The sequence below is a fragment of the Tubulanus polymorphus genome, chromosome 4, assembly GCF_964204645.1.
Source record: "Tubulanus polymorphus chromosome 4, tnTubPoly1.2, whole genome shotgun sequence".
NCBI lineage: Eukaryota > Metazoa > Nemertea > Palaeonemertea > Tubulaniformes > Tubulanidae > Tubulanus > Tubulanus polymorphus.
Genome location: NC_134028.1, coordinates 23,083,478 through 23,103,477, shown reverse-complemented (window position 1 = coordinate 23,103,477; position 20,000 = coordinate 23,083,478). Strand labels below are relative to the sequence as shown.

Here is a 20,000-nt window from a genome sequence, read left to right as displayed (position 1 = left end):
TAACGAGTTTTATATCAATAATTCATCAGGTGACACGTAATATGAGGTCGTAATTACATACATGTATGTATGTAATGTATGTATGTATGTGTGGTGGTATTAGTGATTCATGACATTTGCTATCACAGAGACACGTTACCTTTAAATCAATTCACTATACACTTCAAACAATAGTATTATATATTTGTATTTATCGACATATATTGATATTAATATGAGAGCGTTCACAGTAATCGCAGTAATCTGAATATTTTCATAAATTAATGAATAACTTATGCTTCACTCTAAAGTGCAATGTATGCTTCATACGGTGATATTTTATGCCTTTGTAATTTTGAAGACGAAAAGTCTTTTATTTTGATTAGTAATATGTAGGATATTTTTCACCGCAGCAGAAAGCTCTATATTTGATTGTTAATGGTCACATTAACAAGGTAATGGTCACATTAACAAGGTAATGGTCACATTAACAAGATAACAAGTTACCTTACCTAGATATTCGTTTCTTGGTTCGATTTACATAGCTTTTATTTCTACCTTTACGTTTTGTTCAATCAGATTTATATAAGTGAATACTTGAAAGGGTGATTGTATGTTAGTAAATGCGTATGTATTAGTTTTGATATTGGTTCATTAGTTAACTGTAGACAAGGAAGGTACCTAGAACATTCAACTAATCGATGGCTTACAGTGTGTGTCTAAACTAATCAAATAGATATTATTCATGATATTTTTTACTAATGCTCATGGATTGGAAGTTTTAATTTGAAGTTCCGCGCTGTATTTTTCTAGCAGAAATTTGATAGATAAAATGCTTCCAAATTGCTCCCCATCAGTTCGTCAGTGTCTGATGATGATATTAGTTTTTGTGATGTTGTTTTATTGCTGCTCACGCTGTATGCAAACATGTTGTCTGCTGTAATTTTATACAATATTGTCTGCTTTTTATTACTGATTACGCAATAAAGATTAATCATTTTCTTTAAGATTTTCTACGTTGTCTTCACGTACCGGTATTTCAATAAGAAGGATCTTATATTGTTTGGTTATTGAACCTCCTTGAAGTTATTTGCTGCACAGTTTGTATTGAGAGAATAGTCCAGCACAAGCCTAGCCCTGGACCAAGCCAGAGTTAAACGAATAAGACGATAGCCCTAGAGAGAAGACCTGGACCCAGCAAATGTTTAACCTTTGCGTAATCAGTCCAAGATTACTCCAAGGTTTGTCTAAATTTAGTTCCGCAGTAACAGAAAATTAAGTTAACTATTTGAGATTTCAAACATCCATTCAGAATGCAATGGAGCCAAAGACACAAATTTCAATATTTGATTCAATAGATTTTATTTTTACACTAAAACAATAAATATATACCATGAAATACAATATGATCTTAATTAATCACAGTTTATTTTAATCTTCACCTCATTTATATTAAGTGTCCATCACCTGGTAACATGCAATACCAACAACACCAAATTTTGTATAAAACTTCGACATTGATGGTAATTAAAGAGGAAAGCTACAATACATGTATTATTGACGACTTTTTAAAGGACACATTACTAATTAAACTGATTTTTGGAGGACGGAATTTCAATTAGATAAGGACTCAATATCACTACGCGGTTTCCTCTAAACCCCGAGCTGAAAGAGCCATGGATACACGATGCATGGCTGGCTGAACGTGCGGATATTCTTGATTCAAACGATCAACGATTGCGGCCAATGTTTGCATTCTGTTCGTCTGTTTCTGCGCCTCCTGTTCCAGCGATACGTCTGTTTTACACAATCTCGTATAGCGACCGTCTTTAGCTTGTTGGTAGTATTTAGACTTTTGCTGCTTCGTCAAAAGTTCAGACAGATTCTGAAACAAGAACGCAAGGCATGTACTGCTGTTCTATAGGAAAAGGAGTAGCTCAGTGGGATATAATGTGATACTGTAGCGTTCACAGTCAGTGCTGAGTGACAAGTAGTTTTGAGTCCGGCTGGCTGCTTACAGCGCGTGAGCAGCACTTTAAACTAAGGCCATCCCGTCGTGAGGTTAAACAAATAATTCAGTATGGTTAGTCTCGGGAAACTACGATCCGAACAATGAAAATCAAACTCAGTTTCAGATAGTTTTAGAATTTACCTTCTGTTTAGTTTCCATCAGATGTTCGAGGTCACCGTCTAACGTATCGCTTTCACCTTGTAATTGCTGAACATTAACCTGTCTACCTTCCAACTGACCGCTGAGATCCTGCTGATTCTCCCGCAATTCTCTAATCTCCAAATCACAATTATTAGCATCCTAAAAAACCACATATACGTTAACATCAAGGATGAATCGATTAAGAAACGGTTTCAAGCTGAAATACGAAGCTATACGAACCTGTAACGTGACTTTGATTTTCTTTTTAGTTTCAGCGAGTTGTCGTTGAAACGATCCTTTCGTTAAAACTTTCTTGTGCATCTTCTGTTGAGCTTCTCCACGAGTCCAGATCGTGTCTCTCCTGAAATTAGATTTTTGACAGAAAGAATACTAGATATTCTGGTTCTGTCCTTGCTCCTAACGCTTCAATGAGCATTACAAGCCGTTCATTCTGTTTACCTTGAGACAGATTTTTCCATTTCTTGTATCATCTTTTCCTGTTGCCTCATCAACTGCGCGTATCGAACTTGCATGCGATGTATTTCCGCTTTCATCGCTCTCATTTCTCCCTGACCGACCTCAGAATCGACGGCCGCCCGAGTCTCTTGAGCTAACTGAGTTTTCTTCTCCCATAACATTATCTGACGCCTGAGAAATAACAACAGACATTCAATATCATGATTTACAGGTAAAAAGAGCTGATTTCTGAAATGATTTTCACTTACTCAGCTTCAATCAAACTATTCAACAATCTATCCTTCTCTTCCTTCAACGTTTCCAGTTTTTCTTGCATTTGAATCGACTCCTTTTCTGCTTCCTAGAAAAACAGGAACAAAACAAAATCTATCGAATACACGAATTCAATATCAACAAAGATTTAACCGGTGCTAATGAAACGGTAAATACCTTCAGCGAAGTGATGAAATCATTTTCCATTAGAATCGTTCCCTGATGAAGATCGTGTTTGATTCCTTGTTCTTTATGCAGTAATGTATTGAGTTTGATCATATCATTCTGCATATTACGGATATTCCTTTCAATTCCAGCTGTATCCGTCTTCTGTACTTCAATCTCATCTGCAACAACGTGCGAACAACACTCTCAGTAAGCAGCTAACTCTAATAAGCTATATTATACTCGATAAACCAAAAAACTCACTTTCAATTCTAATTTTCTTCTGAGATAAAATCGTCAGTTGTTTCTTCAAGCGTTCGACGTCTACGCCCTGCGTGTCTTTCTCTTTGCTCAGACGAACTAATTCGCTCTGTTCTCTCAGCCACATCTGTTGTAAATCGGCGATTTCGCCTTGACGACTGTCGATCGACTTCTGTATGGAGTTGATGTTTATCTCGAGCGGTCCGAGTTCTACTCCCTACGTCAAGAGATATCAGATTCAGAACACTTTTTTCCTTGACTCGACTCCAAAGTCCACGGGTTTAAGTTTGACTCAAGAGTTAAATTTCTGGGGTCAGTTGCTCAAAAGTTGGTTAAAGTGAAGTGGATTGTTGACACAGTGACGATTGAAAATGCATTACAACTATGGTATTTGTTCACCAGTTAACCAACTTCTGAGCAACTACTTTTTCAGTTACAGTAGGCACTGTTTATTCCAGAGTTGATTCCCTCAGATAATCATGTGCCCCGCATGACATTACATTATCTATCAACTCCAATTCAATGTGATATTGATCCATCTCTGCTCAAACTACCCCGGAATTGGCATCGTGCCTCAGATAGAATTTATTGGTGCGACAAGATCCGAGACAAACAGAGTCTACTGTACAGTTTCCCATAAATTAGAACTGTGACCTGATGAGACTAAATCTAAAGCCTTTGCCAAAATATGAAACACAGATATAACACATGTTATTCATACCCCAGCAGTAGAAATCATAACTTCCATTTTCTTGTTGTACTGATCAATGATTCCCTGTTTGCGTTCGATGACCGCGTTGCGTTTCACGATTTCGTTCTCACTTTTACCGATCACTTGATTCTTATTGCGAACCTCCTCGTCGAGGATCTCGAGCAGTTTTTTCAGGTGTTCGATACGCGTTTTCGTGTTGGATACTTGCAACGAATCCCTGGAAATTTCATTCTCAACCACGGCCACTTGTGCTTCCTGTAAAGAAACGAAAACATTTCCATAATATTAAGAAATTCATGAACAAAAATCTTAAATTATGAACATCTAATCAAACTTACCAATTCTTTAGTCCGATTCCTCATTTTAGCGGTCAGTTTCTCCGTGTAAATAGAGGCTTTATCCATCGTTAGTTGAGATCGTAATTTTTCCATAATCTCGTCTTCCAATTTCACTTTCTCTAAATATTCTCGCTCGATTTGTTTCCTCAACGCGTTCAGTTCATTCTGACGAAGTTGTTTATCCTGAAACGAACGCAAAGCGTCAAAATCATAATCGCTGAATATTGATTCATATGAGATATAACATTGATCTCAGGGATACCACATTTGTAGCAAGGCTTAAGCAATATTTTTCAGCACTTCTGATGTAGAAGGGTGCACTTTTCAGCTGTTATTGATATCATTGTGAAAAGTAGACACAAGGAGCCAGTTGCTCAAAAGTTGGTAGTTAAACATAACCAGTGGATAAATACTGGGCCCAGTTATGTAGACTGGTATTAACTTTAGACCTGGGGCTAACTCAATTGATAATGAATTGAGTTAGCCCCTGGGTTGTTACCATTCTATAAAACCGAGCATAATAATGCAGCTATAATTTTAACTATGCCAACAATCCTCTGCTTAACTCTAACTGACTTTTGAGAACCGTACCCAGGGCCTTAACAAATTCTATCCACAAAGCAGCACTTAGTATCCCTACAAACCATGCAGGAAAACTTACAGTAGAAGCTCTGTTCAAAGCCTGTTCAGTTTCATGTAACATTCGAGTGTATGTTGAATATTCGGCTTTCAGAATCTCGTGTTTAGCCTGACACGATTGTAACTGTTTTTTAACCGTCGCGATGTCCATATCCGTTTTATGTAAAACGCGAGTCAATTTCTCGTTCTCTTCCTGTTCATGTAAAATCGACTTCTTAAAGCCGTCGATTTCAGTTTCTAGCGATAGAATTTGTTGTTGCTGTTGACTGCAAGAGATAAACCGTTAATTTCATCATTTTCTTCACAGATTCGCGGTATAGGTTAAACAGGAATTTATAACCATCGAAGAGACACTATGTCCGTGTTTTGACGATGATATGTAGAGAATGCCACAAAAAAAGTGAAAAAATTGCATTAAAGCCGAAAATGTTTCCTTTTGCTAGAAGTTTATTTGACTAAAACTAGAAACTACTAGCTCAAGGAAACATTCTTGGAGCAAATATTATCTCAGGAATTACTTACTGTAAAGCATCAGTCATGGCGGCGTGCGCTTCATCTCTACGTCTCATTCCGATTAAACTGCTCGACCATTGCTGATATAATTGCTTCTTTTCCAAATTAATCGCCTAAATTCACACGAAAAATATCATTAAATTTCATCGTAAATAATGATACTACGAACTGAAGAAATCGTCAGTTTTATGAATGAATAACCTCTATTTCCATAGCAGCTTCCATCAGAGCGTCTTTAGCGGCTTTCGTCTCTTCACTTTGGGCAGCGATTTGAGCTTCGTACATCGAGATTTCTTCTTTCAATTTGTCGACTCTTTCCACAAGTTTATCAACGTATAAATCCTGAAATACACGACATCAACTGTTCAATAAACCGAACTCGATCCAGATACACTTCCACACCAGACACACGGTACCTGTTTCTGCTTAGAGTCTTCTATCTTTGAAACTTCAGTTTCAGCTTTCTCAGCCGCCCGACGCATCACAGCGATATCCGATCTCACATCTTCTTTAGCGGTCTGCATATAGAACAATCTCAGCGCGAGGTTCTCCACTTCTTGTTGTAATTCAGCACCTGTTTCAATGCAAAAATACACATTGGATATCATTAATTTACCTAAAGAGTTGTGACTTGTTAGAGAGTGTTAACCAGGTATGAAATCCATAAACGTGAATACTGGCAGTACTCTATCCGTAGGTTGATTTATATACGAGCTTTCACTAATAGTGCATAGTCACTTCATCAGGTGAATAAGTGAAGTTAACAGTAAACAGTATTTGAGGGAGAGTGAGACTCTATGCATTGTTATACACTAGTAGCAAATGAAGTAGCGATTTTGATAAAATCATTTATCCTACACAGTACTACCTGGTTTTACGTTTAGAGAACTAACAACCTGTAATAATCATTCGTTCTAAAATTTGTTAAGAATTTAAATTCGCACCTTTTTTTCGCTCGGATCCGAAATCGAATTGTTTCTCTTTATACAACTCTCGAACGTCGTGAAGTTCGACCTCAATTTGCTGTCGTTCTTGTTCGACGTTCGCGAATGAATCGTGTTTATTTTCTAACATCACCTGATGCCGCGCGAGTTCCTGTTGAACTCCGTACAATTCGACGCCGATGTCTTCGCGGTCGGTTTTCTTCTTTTTCAACGCTTCCGTCTGTTCAAATTGAACAAAACATATATAACATCTAGCTGGTACTTGCAGTGCCTGGGGCAAGTTTGGAAATAATATGCTTTCGAAAAACAGACTAGAACTATCTAGAATCTCTAATTGTAATAGTTTTGCCAAAAGTGACAGCAATTTCACTTCAAATCAAAGATTGCAGTTTAATCGTAAATGAACTAGAAATATTCTGATTTTAAGAGTATTTTTGAGAGGAGTTGAGGTCTTAAAAGTCGTAGTCCAGGTTTGAAAGGAAGATTCTTCGATCAGATGATAGTTTGAGTTTACCTGTTCTCTGAGCTCGAGTTCAATTTTTTCCAGTTGATTGTGGAGATGCGTTCTCAACGCGTTTTGGAAACGTTTCATCAGAGGCTGAAAAAGTAGACGTTACAATATTCTAGTAACGGTAAAAACGAACGCTGAAACAAACATTTACTTCAGAATCTACGAGCGAACTCACGTGATCAGGATCGAGTACAACCAGTTCAGATTCTCCATCACTCCCTTCACTTTCCTCTTCATTATCTGGACCCCCATAATCATCTAAATCATCGTCGTCGTCATCATCATCACCGTCATCATCTCCTCCATCATCATCATCATCATCATCTCCACCACCGCTGCGTAACATCGATTCTTGCATGTCCGACTCATCTTCACCCGTGGATTTGTTATCATCAGCCTCCTCCTCGGCTTCGGATGCAGCAGTTGGTGGCCTAGCAACCGTCTCATCTTCTGCGTTATCCTCCACTATTATAAACGATGATATTATTTAAAGATATGAAACTGCACTGATAAATACATTGATTTGATAGGTGGAATACTTACGAGGTTGTTTAGATGTTTCAGCATGTTTAGATTTATCTGGTGAAGTTAATGAAGAAGGTCTATTCTGTGTTTTAGGTGATGCTGGTTTGTCAGCCGCTGAACCCGGTCTGGAAGTTTTGTCCCCTGAGGCTGGACGAGATGCAGGTCTTGCCGCTGATGCTGGCCGAGATGCTGGTTTTTCTCCAGACTCAGGTCTTGCTGCTGATGTTGGTCGAGATGCTGGTTTTTCTCCAGACGCGGGTCTCGCTGCAGAGCCAGGTCGAGATGCTGGTTTTTCTCCAGACGCAGGTCTTGCTGCTGATGTTGGACGAGATGCTGGTTTCTCCCCGGATGCTGGACGAGATGACACTTTCGCAGCAGAACCAGGACGAGAGGGTGGTTTTTGTGCTGCTGCTGAAGTTGGCCTCGACGATGGTTTAGCAGCTGAAGTTGGTCTAGAACCAGGTCTAGAACCAGCGCGTGAACCTAGAATTATAACATACCAAATATAACTAACTTACAAAAAATTGATTTACATCAAGATAAACAGTTTAAATAGGATAAAAACTGACCTGATTTTGAAGGTGGCTTTGTTTGTGATTTAGCTGATCCTGGTCGACTGCTATCTTTCGGTCTGTCTGGTGAATAATGTCCAGTATCAAACTGAAACCGAAACAGAATTAGCTGAATAAATTACGGAAGACTCCCAATGAAATTAGGGCTGAGGAGGAGGACAAAAGGGTATCTACCCACCTCTTGTAAAGCTTTCACAGTAACTGCAGAAACTACATCTTCAACACCAGTTTTTTCACGCTCCGCAGCAGAACCAGGCCTTGAACCTTGTTCAGACATCTTTTGACTGTTTGTAAACAAAATAATAAATAAACAACTGTTGTTTCGTCGACTCTAAAAAGTCAAGAAAATTTGACTTTTTTTGTGTCTACTACGACTCCAACTCAAGTTTAGACTATTCTTACGATATAGATCTTAAAGAATAGTTGTAGAGTTTTTTTAAGAAGATGACTATACGATGAATAAGAGAAATAAACGGTGATATTTTCGATAAAATTCTTACTTTTCGTTTTCAACTTGTTCGTTGTCGGCCATGTTGTTTTGGGTTTCCATGCCAGCGCTTCCGGGTTTACAGCGCCCCACCGGCAGTCGGGTTCCGCTGGTTTGCGTCTAACCGCCAGACGGTGACATGCGGATTGAATGTCGGGACATGCGGAACACATGCGACAAACATGCGGAAATATGGCTGACTTGACAGGAGAGTAGGATTACGAAATTTGCTAAAAACTGGTATGGATTTTGAGGAATATTCCGAACTTTCAAACATCGTTTAATGACACGGTGTTTTAATAAAATGTGTTCAATAAAAATATCACAGAATATCATAAATTAGGTGGTTAGAATAGCTCACATTTTGAATAAATTAGGCCAAAATCCATCATCATCAATCACAATCCAAAAAAACATCGATCCAACACAGAGGGCCTGACGCAAAAATATTTTACCCCAGTATCCTAATTTTAGGTACTTTTTGAAAAAATAGTACCAGAATAGTACATGACACTGGGGTCAAATTCTTTTGCGTCTGGACCCTTTTTTGCGTGGATTTTTTACCGGTTGTTGTATTTCACAGAAAAACCATTTAATCAGAAAGATTTTATAATAATGGTTAGACTCAAGGGTCCAGAAGTTGGGGGTTTATTAGGGTTAGTGCTTTCGAAAATTAGTAAAACTGAAACGTTGCCCAAGTTTGACTTTATGTTCTCTAACATTTTCCTTCGCTCTTTAACTGATTACATGACAAAAATTGATTAAATAAATATTTTTAAACCTTTTGACGAAACTGAAGTTCCGCGAATCATGTGTAAGCCTATCGATTATATTTCTAGGGTATCGATCGATCAATATGTCGTTGAGTACGTTATTAAAGAAGGCGACTAATTTCCTCGGTCTCGGTAGTCCCGACGGAAACAAACAACCTCCGATCGACGGTGAAATTATTTACTGTAAGAATAATGTATGCGTTCATCCGCCTTCGTCGATGTCGACTGACTCCGACGTAGAACATCATCCCGGTTATCTAACAATACGCGCTCAAGATGATGAGGTAAATCTTTAATTTCTTCAGGACTGTAATTTTTAGGAAGTGGGTAGGCGTTTTTTGTCAATATTGCATTATTCTAATAAACAATGCTATTCGCCGATGATTTAAAGAATTTCTTTTACAATAAGGGTTAGAAAAAGGGCTGAATAGGATGTCAGGGTATAGGGTTAGGAAAAGGGTCTTCAGGTGTCAGGGTACGGGTTATGTTTAGGGCTATAACTTCAGTTAAAGTCCTTTATAATGTCACCATTGGGACTGATAAAAATATGGCGTTATAAAGAATGAAATTTTCATTGAATTTAAGTGAGATTGAGCAAATTTGTTCCCTAAAAATGTTGATTTTAAGTAAGCAGTGGCATTAGAAAGGATGGCATTATAATGAATTTTAACTGTAGTTAAAACATAATTTTTTATGAGTTCCGTCAGTTGGAACTAATGGTTGTAGTACGCTAGTGGTGCACATTAAGTGGTGGGTTGGAATCCTGATTTTTCACTCATTTTCTTTGATGCTTTCTTGAATACCTTACACTGCAAAATCTGAAAAATCGATCAGAATGAGTAACATTAAATTTTTGCAAGAATGGTGCCATAATGATCTTGATTTCAAACTATAAATGATTTTTTCATCACAATTTAATGTGAAAAATGATCATATTATTATTTGAGAATTTCTAAAGACAGTGTGACTATGATTTTCAGCTGCTCGGATCAACCCTGATTTTAACGTGGATCCCGAATTCGACGCTGAAACGAAACCCGCTGAGCATCGAAAACAGTCCGATGAACAGTCCGCTGGGTATGACGTTAGCCGTGACTCCGAAACCGAGTCCTCGCCCGAGTCCGCGGCGTCGACATCAGGCGGAATATACTCACGACGATACGGTTACTACGCCGACCTCGCCGACGTCGGAAACTAATCGGGAGAAAGATTCATCGTCGGACGTCTCGTTGACGCCGGACGGAGATCTACGTAAAAATGGCGGACACAGTTTGAAATCTCAAACCGATTCGGGAATCGGACACGAAGACATCGATCGCGCGTCGTCGACCGCGCGTCTGAATCTACCGGCGTCGTCGGTGTCGTTCAGCGAGAGTCGAGAACCGTTGATATCGGACGACGATTCGAGTCGCGTGAATTCGCCGGATAGCGACGCCAACTACGAGATTCCCCTCGATTCCCGAACGACGAGAGGCAAACGAAACGATTCGAATCGTTCGGTCGCCAGCATCGAAATGGAAGGAGAACATTTAGTCGTCGTGACGGAAGCGAAAGAAAACGACGTTTTCGAAAGCTTCGAACGATTTCCGGGAACGAACGACGTTTCGAATCACGTTTCGCCGCGCGGCGATACTCCGCGCAATCAACCTGATAAACGGTCGACCTTAACTCTCGATCTAAGCCAATCGGAAAGCGAGAAATGGCCGCAAGAATCGGTCGTCGCGGATGTATCGGCTACCGATGGTTACGACGCGTTGTCGTCGTCGTCCGGGTCGACGTCCGGTCCCGATTCGCGACCTCCGACTCCGGTATCCGACGACGACGTCGATTCGACTCCGAGTTCTCCGGTTCAGAGGAAGAGTTCGATGCTCAGTTGCGCGTCTCAAGTCGTCGAAGCGTTACAACACAATCTTACATTCCCCGAGAACTCGCTGTCGGATAATAAACAGAATCCGACTCCAACGAAGAAAACGGCGAAAGAACAAATGTGTGGAGTGTTTTCAGTTGATTTAGGTAACTTAAACAATTTATGAATTCTTTAATTGTAGTTCATCACTTAATCCTTGATTACTCCCTGAAAATTCCAGTATATTCCAGAAAAATTGTCCTCAAATCTCCTCTTATATGCTAAACTCTAAAAACTTTTGACTTTAGGTAGAGAGTTGAATTAGTTACAACTATAAAGGCATATAATGGCATATAAGCTGTGGACTTTATATGCCTTGTAGCTAATTTCGTACATTATACCTGATGAGGCTGTAGTGATTGTGCTGTTGTGTATTAACTATTTTTCAAGGATAAATTTTACGATTCTGTTGTGGCTTTATCTGAAAACTTTAAATAAATTGAATTAGTATTTGACTCTCTTTGTCGTCGCGCAATTTGTGTGTAAAATAATGTTCTGGTGGAATTTGTTCAAATGTTGCTGTACGTTTTACAGGACAAATGAGATCGTTAAGATTGTTCTATAATGATGACACATTCACCAGCGGTCAAATGGTTCTCGTCAGTCGCGAAAGTCAATATAAGATATTGCACTTTCACCACGGTGGAATGGATAAACTAGCCACGGTCTTCGAGGAATGGAAATTCTTCGCGCAACCGAATAAAGAAAAGGTTCGACTCGAGATTTTCAATTTATGATAAAACTTCATATTCAAAATGATGCATAGCAAATCACGCGATAATAGGCCTAACGAAAAAAATAATATTAAGTCCAAAAATTCCAGTGGCAGTTTGTTTGAGTTAGTAGTTTATTCTTCAATGTTGTTAAGTCATCTTCAGCGATATTAGAATATAGTCGAAACGTTGAATAGGTTACTAGCTCGAGGAAACATTTTCGGACTTCATAGTATACTTTATCATCTCAACACAGATATCGTGTCTTATTGATGGTGTTCATATTTTGAACCAAAAAAGAATCTGGTCTAAGATTATTTTTTTTTAAATGTTGTATTTGTAGAAAAGTAGCACGGATCATTTGTGTAAACAGTTTTCTGTGATACGGCCGAAGATAAATCGCGATCACTATCACCCGGAGGAAGGCCTATACGACGTCGTCGACGACGAAATGTGGAGACATCACATGAATTCCGACGGGCAAATAGAAGAACAACACCTGCTCAGAAAGGTTCGCAGATATATTCAGCTATTAGAATTTGAAACAAAATCTAGAAAATGTCTTTGATTTTGTCTAAACACTTAGCCCGAAACATTGTTTGATATATTTGAAACTGTTAAAAACGAAGATGGGTAATATTGTGAAGGTAAACTGATTTTGTTAGATATTAAAGCTTTTGCTATTAGTGCATATGATAGCTTCATCAGATATATGAGTGAAGTTAATATAGAAACTCCACTCATATTTAGTATCACTCTCCCTATAAATAATGTTTTGTAGTTTCTGCATTGACTTCACTCATTTACCTGATAAAGCTGCTATGGATTGATAGCGCGTAATTTCTAACATGGTGACCACTGACCAGGAAAACTGGGGGAATCTAGAAAAAACTCAGGGAAGTTTAGGGAGTTATTCACTGAGTTAATCTCTATAAAAGTCCTCTCTTAATATTTTTGATTTGATAGCTCCTCTACAACATCGTATTTCGAAACTATATTTTCAGGCGATATTTTTCGGCAGTCTTCACACGACGTTACGCTCGGAGGCGTGGCCGTTTCTGTTGCATTATTACCCGTTCGATTCGACGTTCGACGAACGCGAAACGATTCGCAACGATAGATACATACAATACAACGAGATCCGCAGTAAACGGTGAGAGTCGATTCTATACGCTATAAACAGCTGTTTCTCCGCCGAACAATGTTCTCTCTCTCGCGAACAGCTTTTGATTTCAGAGATCCGTACGAATTGACTCGTATTGTTCATTTGTCTCTCTCTTTATGATGATTATGAAGCGTAAATGAAAATCTCAGTCGAGATATCTTTATTATAGTATTAGACGTTATCCAGATTTGTACGATAAAGCCACTGAAAAAATATTTAAGCGAAAACCGTAAGGGAAAGAAGTCTGTTATTTGATTGATTCATCCGTAATAGATACTAAAATTGTTTGGATATCTCACACAGGGTTTCCAGCGGTCCTTCCAAGTCCTTCTTTGTCCTTCTTTTGGAAACAGTTTGGACAAACACCATCTTTGTCCTTCTTTTTGACTCAAAGTCCTTCCTCTTGAGAAAAAAGTCCTTCCAAATTTGAGTTTTATGTACTTTTTGTGCGCGATTTTGTCGTGAATTCGACTGTCGAAGTATTTTCTTACTCAGACCTGGTAATTCAATTGTCAGTAAGATTGAATATACAGGAAAGTGTTATGGAATTAACCTGACATGTATGATTGATCTACATGACGAGTATTCAGGCCAAGGCATTGCAAAAATGCTTCCTTATGGGCCCACAAGTCCCTCCTTTTGGGTCTTTTGCCGAAAAAGTCCTTCTTAGTACTTTTTTTTATCCTGGCCTTACCACTGGAAATCCTGTCACAATAGTCGAATGATTTAAAAAGTTAATTTGAAAATACTAGAAATATTTCGAATAGTTCCTGCCACCTTTCCAGGCTTTCATTTCTAGTATTTCTAAATAAACCTTTTGCGTAAGTCATTCGACGTATTTCACATTGATTGTTTCACCACTGATATAGTGATCTACTGATCTGCTAATATCGTTTGCTGAATTGAGTTGAATGAAATATGAACTAATCATTAATGAGTGACATATGCTGCATGGTGAGAGAGACAGTAACAGTTATTCAGGCGCTGTTGAACGTCGTTTGATTGAACTCTGTCTCACTTCTCCCGGAGTTGGCTTAAGTAGATAATTGTTAATCTTGTTAATGCAGTTCAGCCAGGGGTTCGCTGCTAATGTCCATATTTATTACTTATCGATTTACGATTCAATAGTGTACTTACTACTAATATCAGTAATTTGAAATTAATTCTTGGGTTGTTTGCGATGTGCATGTCTCGTTAATCGTTAATCAATTCATCACAATCAGCAACTCATGAATATTCAAAATAGATTGGGTTCGTATTCTATGGATGTTTAAGTCGAATCCTGGGTTGAATCATAACAGCTGGCGGTGTGCATTTTATTAAACCTTAGGGTAAAACTATCACAAAGAAAATGAGAAATATTGTCTATAGATTAAGCATCTTCCTACGATATAACTCTATTGGGAATTGTTAAGTGTCAGATCAGAAAACTGATAGCTGTTATTAACGGCATGTTTTATTAGGGAAGCAATGTCTGGCGATGAACAGGAGAAGTTTTGGCGTAACATTCAATCGATCGTAGAGAAAGATGTTGTCAGAACCGATCGAAGTCATCCATATTTCAGAGGGGAAGGCAATCCTAATGTTGATGTTTTGAAGTAAGTTGAAAATATAGCAAAATATCGGTCTTGGTCATCAGAGAAATGAAAATGAAAATGAAATTGGTTATTTTCCAGTCAAAACTTCAAAACTGTCACCATATACTTTTAGATCATCATCAGTGGTTTTTGCTCATTAACTCCGAATACTGAGATTAAAATCTATCTATTTTCAGGCATATTCTACTGAATTACGCGGTTGCAAATCCTCACCTTGGTTATACGCAAGGAATGTCCGATCTTTTAGCGCCGATACTGGCTGAATTAAAACACGAAGCTGATGCTTACTGGTGTTTCGTGGGACTGATGCAACATACTATATTCTGTAGTTCACCTAAAGATACCGACATGGATCGACAACTGGTAAGTAGTGACTCAAAGTTCACCTGACTTGTTGTGTTGAAATTGTTTTTTTGAATGCTTGATGTATATTTTCAGGGATATCTTCGTGGATTGTTGAAGCTGATGTTGAATCCATTTTACAAACATCTATGTAAACTCGGCGATGCGATGGATTTATTATTCTGTCATCGGTACGTGTTACTTCAGAACTATCTTTCCATACTTCCTCGTAGGGAGAGCTAACACGGCTGGCTTAGATTACGACCTTAGGGAAATCTGGGAGACCATTAAACTGCCGGTTGAAGGCAAATAAAGATCTTGTGTCATTTGTTGGATATCATTTAGAGAAACATATTTCAAATAAGCTCTGAAGATGGGTGGACGGATTCTACCCGAAATGTATAAGACAAACAATAACAGTCATTTAAATTGATATTGTGGGTTTCTCTTAATGATACAGGTGTTCCATTCTTGGAAAAACTTGTTACATCAGGACCTAGTTCCACAGTCGTGAGTTAGAGTTCACTCTGGCTTAAAATTAGTTCATTTCCAATGATTTAACTCTGAGTCAAATCTTAACTCAGAACTGTGGAACTGGGTCCAGGGTTATATATTTTGTCACTTACACTGTGTTCTATAATCGTTTCAGTTGGATTTTGTTATGTTTCAAACGTGAATTCCCGGAAGACGACGCAATGAGAATCTGGGAGTCGTGTTGGGCTCATTATCAGACGGATTATTTCCACTTGTTCATCTGCGTCGCGATTATTTCCGTTTACGGTGAAGACGTCGTACAACAGGATCTACCGGCAGACGAGATGCTGCTTCATTTCAGCAGTTTATCAATGCACATGTCCGGAGTTGTCGTTCTGAGAAAGGTACGGATTCTAGTTTAACAACACTCCTAATGCAGGGTGGCCGCTGACCTGGAACACTTCCTGGAAAACTTAGGGAATCAGAAAAATCTAGAATAAAATCAGGCAAAGGTCGAGGAATTCGACAAAATTTGCTAGAAAAATCTGTAAAACTCAGGGTATTTGCTATTGTTCACACATTTCTTGAATAAGTTTCAACACTTTAAACTAACAAATTTTTCTCCACTCAAGGCTATTACCTTCTTCCTTGAATATCACTAATTTCCTAATCCATTTGAAAACTCAAATATGAGAAACTTTTCAATATTTCATTCCAGGCTCGAGGTTTGTTGCATCAGTTTCGTACTAGACGCAGTATACCGTGCACGCTGATAGGTCTCAGCGCTACGTGCGGCCCCGGTATTTGGGATAGCGGTCACGTTCCGGCTATCAGATGTGTCGGCCATACCGGCGACGAACCGTGCCCGAACGAAGTAACAACGCCACCTAGTTGACAATTACAGAATGAAGACGAAAGGCAGAAACGTGAGAATCAACTTCTACAAGCGGTCTATCTGTGGTGAGAGACACCATATCAACGATGATATAATTGAAAGAAAATTCCTATGTTTTTTAAGAGTCAAAGAATGTACAACTGGGTTCAGAGCTGGTTAGGATCATCAATATTAGATGAATTCAGAGTCAAAGAATGTACAACTGGGTTCAGAGCTGGTTAGGATCATCAATATTAGATGAATTCAGAGTCAAAGATTCTACAACTGGGTTCAGAGCTGGTTAGGATCATCAATATTAGATGAACTCAGAGTCATAGAATGTACAACTGGGTTCAGAGTTGGTTAGGATCGTTAATATTAGATGAACTCAGATTGGATATCGGTGAGGTTTTCAAAGGTCTTAGATAACAAACAGTTTGTTGATTCCTAGCAAATCCATTAGATCAAGACCAGTAAGGTCGTTTTTAGTACGGTACTCATTTTCATTTTCCGACAGAGTGAATTTCGTCGATTGACGTAAAAAAATGTAGATAAAACCTGTGTATGATAATAGTGAGTTTATAGTGGCTTCGATCATGCATTCAAATCGCTTGCAGCTATTGTCAGTTACATCGAGTGTGTAAAGATGCATTCCATCGGTTATTATATCAGGGTAGAGGGATTCTTGTCTTCACTTTCAACGTAAATACGCGTGTAGCAGACTGCGTTCATTTATTCATACAAAGACAATCGCTGTGCGTCACAATCTGTTTCTATAAACGACAGTCACACTCTATCCAGTTCTACGTACCACATTGTGCCCTGTGTGTCCTATGCATTATTCAATACAGCTATATTGACACTTTCCGAGGAGATTAAACATCAGAGTTGTTAATTTATTTAGTAGTTTACAGAATACTTGCTGTTGTTTTTGACTTCCCTTCTCAGCCAGTCCTCTCATTTGAATATTCTATATCACTTCATCTTGATTATCATAGTAACATATCGACAGCTGTTAAATATTCCAAAAATACTCCATTTTATGTGAATATTGTTTACTTGATACAATTGGAATGACTATTGGGAGTCAGAGGGGAGAGGCAGTTGCTTAGGGAATTTACAATATAAATTGTTGTATTATATTATTTGCCATTTGTTTTTATAAGAAGTTTATTTTTTGGGTTATTTTACTTTTGCGAAGCTGTATGTATTACAGATATAACATAGAGTCGTGCAGTGCTAATTGGACATGTGAATTAGTTATAGATTGAATGTTAGTATCATTATAGTCTATTTATGGTAGCGTAGAGCTCATTACAAACGGATGAACTGTTTTGGTCACAACCTAGAATAGAATAGAACTAAAATAACATCATCAAATTACTCATTTTCTCATTTTTAAAATCGACAGTTCAGATGCATGTATGGGATTTTAAGGCTACGACTCTTTTTCTCAAAGTACTATATTTACTTAGCTATTCATAATAGATAAACAATATTAAAGTATTGATACATGGCAATTGTAGTTTAGATGCTCAAACAGTTTGAGTTTGAATTTTTGAACATTCATCTCTTAATTCATATGCTATCAAATCATTTCAACTTGGTGTCTGTTTCAGATAATGTGAATGTATATATTGTGCATGTAGTATTTTTCGCCGAAGATATTTTTGACAGATTTATGTCGCCTTTAAACTTGTGACTGGATGAGAAATTGAATTCGAACTCGACCGTAGTTGAGCGTAGTGAAGTCCTACCTATAACTACCCGGTATTAGGTTTAATGGCTTAGACATACAAGTTTATTAAGTCAGTTTTTTTATACACAGTTGTGACTTTAAGTAAGTTGAAGTACATTACCGGTAATGTTTAATAATCGAGTCAGAGTTTTATACACTCCATTGTGCTAATAATGAACATATTTATATAGTGAACATTTTATGATGAATTTTTGCATGGAATATGAATTTTGTGGATCGGACGTCTTACATACAGAGTAGTTGTTATTTTCAGTGGAACATCTTGATGTCATTTCATTGCCGATGTTGTTGTATAAGAAAGATCTAGTCCCTTAAAATCTATCTAATTAGTCTTTGTGGATTAGTCAGTGGTTGTGTCGACGAGAGATATTTTTCAAACACACACACACAGTACCGGTACAATGTATATATTGTACACAGTACAATATATATTGTAGGAAAGGCATAATATATAAAGATATACTAGAAATTGCTGACCAGAAATTTCTCGGGTCCTAGAAATTGCAGTATTAAGAAAAAATATTAAAACATACTCCCTGAATTACAAGAGCATGGTAATTTTTGCAAAGTGTCTGATAACATACACCAACCAGTTCAGGGTTTGTAGTGCGTCTTGACTAAGCCTGAAAATGGCTTACTTAAAGTAGAATTTAGGATAAGCCCTGAATTCTGCCTTTAGACTCTTGACTGCTACAAATCCTGCCAGTACCATGTACATGTACTATGTATAAATATATATTGATACAGTATTTCATTCAGCCTTTATAGTAGACTCTGTTCTCAAGTGGGATCCATTCAACTCGGTTGTTTTTGAAATATTTTTTATGACACTATATATGAAATAAATAACATCCAACTCGGATATCAAACAAGTCGGACACATTTTTTTCGATCCCAAAAGATCAGACTTGAGCGGAGTCTACTGTATATACCATATTGTATGTAAATGCCTTATTGTCTAATTGAAAGACTGTAGATCAAGTAGCTGCTTGATTTATAGGTTGGTCTTCGGCTTAGTTTCACAGAAAAGGTTCAAAGTCACGTTTGAATTTTTTTGTGGAATGGGCCCTCGGCAAAACAGTCAAAAAGATTGCAATAAACGAATGTAAACGTGTTATATCATCTTCATTGTTAGGAAATATTATACAAATGTCAGTATTTAATATTGTGTTCTTGTAACTCGCTGTTTGCAATATTAGTTAAAAAATTCGATCATAACAGTAAAATATGATATTCCCAGATCAGGTATTGTCTAAATAACATATTCTTTTTACACTGTCTGTCATTTATTGTAATGAAATCTAAATTTCATGAAATTCGATGGTATTTTGAGCGTAACTTCTATTTTTCTCTGTAAACGATGTATTATGCTTTATTTATTTTCTGCTATTAGCCAAAGATGATGTTTTCCTGCTGTCTGATAAATGATTATTGTGATAATGTTATTATGATTATGTCTGAATTGTGTCAGAAGTTAAAGGAATAAAATATGTATACTTTTTCCAGTGAAACCGTTAGGCCTTTTGGTGATTTTTGCTTTATGGGTACACCATATCAGTACTAGCCCTAAGGATAGCCAATTCCCTTGAAAAAAAAGTACAGTTGAACCTCGTTAATACGACTCTGTTGAAGATGAAACTTTTATTTTTTATTACAATGATTTCCAAGTAAATTTCACTTTTGCGACACGAGATTTGTACAAATGAGGTTCCACTGTATCCAGATTATGTAATGGAGGTGGATAATATCGAAGTCCGGGATCTCGTAAGTCAATGTGCCATTGTAAATTTGGTTTGACTTGTAATGAAAGTTTAAGTAACTGATAGGCGAAAAAAGAAAAAGATACAATAACTAATTGAATGATTTGAT

At 37.7% G+C, this 20,000-nt stretch overlaps 2 protein-coding genes across 2 annotated transcripts; one reads left to right on the top strand and one right to left on the bottom strand.

Annotated features, from left to right (window-relative positions):
- Window positions 1-1,335: 1,335 nt before the first annotated feature.
- On the bottom strand, window positions 1,336-8,612 carry LOC141904803 (coiled-coil domain-containing protein 40-like). Its single transcript, XM_074793483.1, has 20 exons — window positions 8,541-8,612; window positions 8,219-8,324; window positions 8,038-8,128; window positions 7,487-7,951; window positions 7,119-7,408; window positions 6,947-7,030; window positions 6,433-6,652; window positions 5,905-6,062; window positions 5,690-5,830; window positions 5,498-5,601; window positions 4,998-5,241; window positions 4,337-4,519; window positions 4,008-4,253; window positions 3,290-3,503; window positions 3,038-3,207; window positions 2,857-2,948; window positions 2,591-2,779; window positions 2,372-2,492; window positions 2,132-2,290; window positions 1,336-1,864 (listed from the first exon to the last, which is right to left on the bottom strand). The coding sequence occupies exons 1-20, from the start codon at window positions 8,588-8,590 to the stop codon at window positions 1,619-1,621; spliced, it is 3,573 nt and encodes a 1,190-aa protein (XP_074649584.1). The 5' UTR covers window positions 8,591-8,612; the 3' UTR covers window positions 1,336-1,618.
- A 103-nt stretch (window positions 8,613-8,715) lies between these two features.
- On the top strand, window positions 8,716-19,609 carry LOC141904070 (TBC1 domain family member 16-like). Its single transcript, XM_074792519.1, has 11 exons — window positions 8,716-8,767; window positions 9,367-9,584; window positions 10,281-11,313; window positions 11,741-11,916; window positions 12,263-12,430; window positions 12,924-13,072; window positions 14,548-14,682; window positions 14,859-15,045; window positions 15,121-15,215; window positions 15,674-15,902; window positions 16,217-19,609. The coding sequence occupies exons 2-11, from the start codon at window positions 9,384-9,386 to the stop codon at window positions 16,391-16,393; spliced, it is 2,550 nt and encodes an 849-aa protein (XP_074648620.1). The 5' UTR covers window positions 8,716-8,767; window positions 9,367-9,383; the 3' UTR covers window positions 16,394-19,609.
- Window positions 19,610-20,000: the final 391 nt, after the last annotated feature.